This window comes from Penaeus monodon, chromosome 22 (genome assembly GCF_015228065.2).
Source record: "Penaeus monodon isolate SGIC_2016 chromosome 22, NSTDA_Pmon_1, whole genome shotgun sequence".
Lineage (NCBI taxonomy): Eukaryota > Metazoa > Arthropoda > Malacostraca > Decapoda > Penaeidae > Penaeus > Penaeus monodon.
In genome coordinates, this window is record NC_051407.1 from 7,348,183 (window position 1) to 7,348,666 (window position 484).

Sequence of the window (484 nt, forward strand, 5' to 3'; positions counted from 1 at the left end):
GAGAGTAAACTAAGAATCGAAATAAAGACATAGAAAATGAAAATTCGGCCTACTGACTTACCAAGAGCTTCATGGTGCTGGATGATTCCTGACGTAGTGCATCATCAGCTTATATATCGAATCACAATGCCCTTCTCACTGTCACTTCTGCCCTCACGCCCCTCCTGTCAGCTGTGCGGCCTTTCCCTTCACTCATTTTTCAGCAGTGCAACTTAGCATTTATGCGATTTTGCAATCTATTTGAAGTTATTCATCGTGTTTAAACATTAATTCAGTGGTGTTTCACCTCTAGTGATATTATGTTACTAATATTACATTTATGGCCATTAACAGCTGGAATGAAGATGTCCTTAGTATTACAGTAAGCACAAATGATCCTAATAGTATAATGGGTGTCTTACAGGATATTCAACTTTCAACTTTTACTGTAGAAGTAAAAATGTTTGGAATGGATAAGGTCTCTATATTGTGCATTGATAATTGT

At 37.0% G+C, this 484-nt stretch overlaps 1 protein-coding gene across 1 annotated transcript in view; it reads right to left on the bottom strand.

The window, feature by feature from the left end:
* LOC119587261 overlaps positions 1-73 on the bottom strand; it is a 1,810-nt gene extending 1,737 nt beyond the window's left edge. The window contains exon 1 of the mRNA XM_037936014.1: positions 62-73. Within this exon, the coding sequence (XP_037791942.1) occupies positions 62-73 (12 nt within the window). The remainder of the gene's footprint in view (positions 1-61) is intronic.
* Between the last annotated feature and the right edge of the window lie 411 nt (positions 74-484).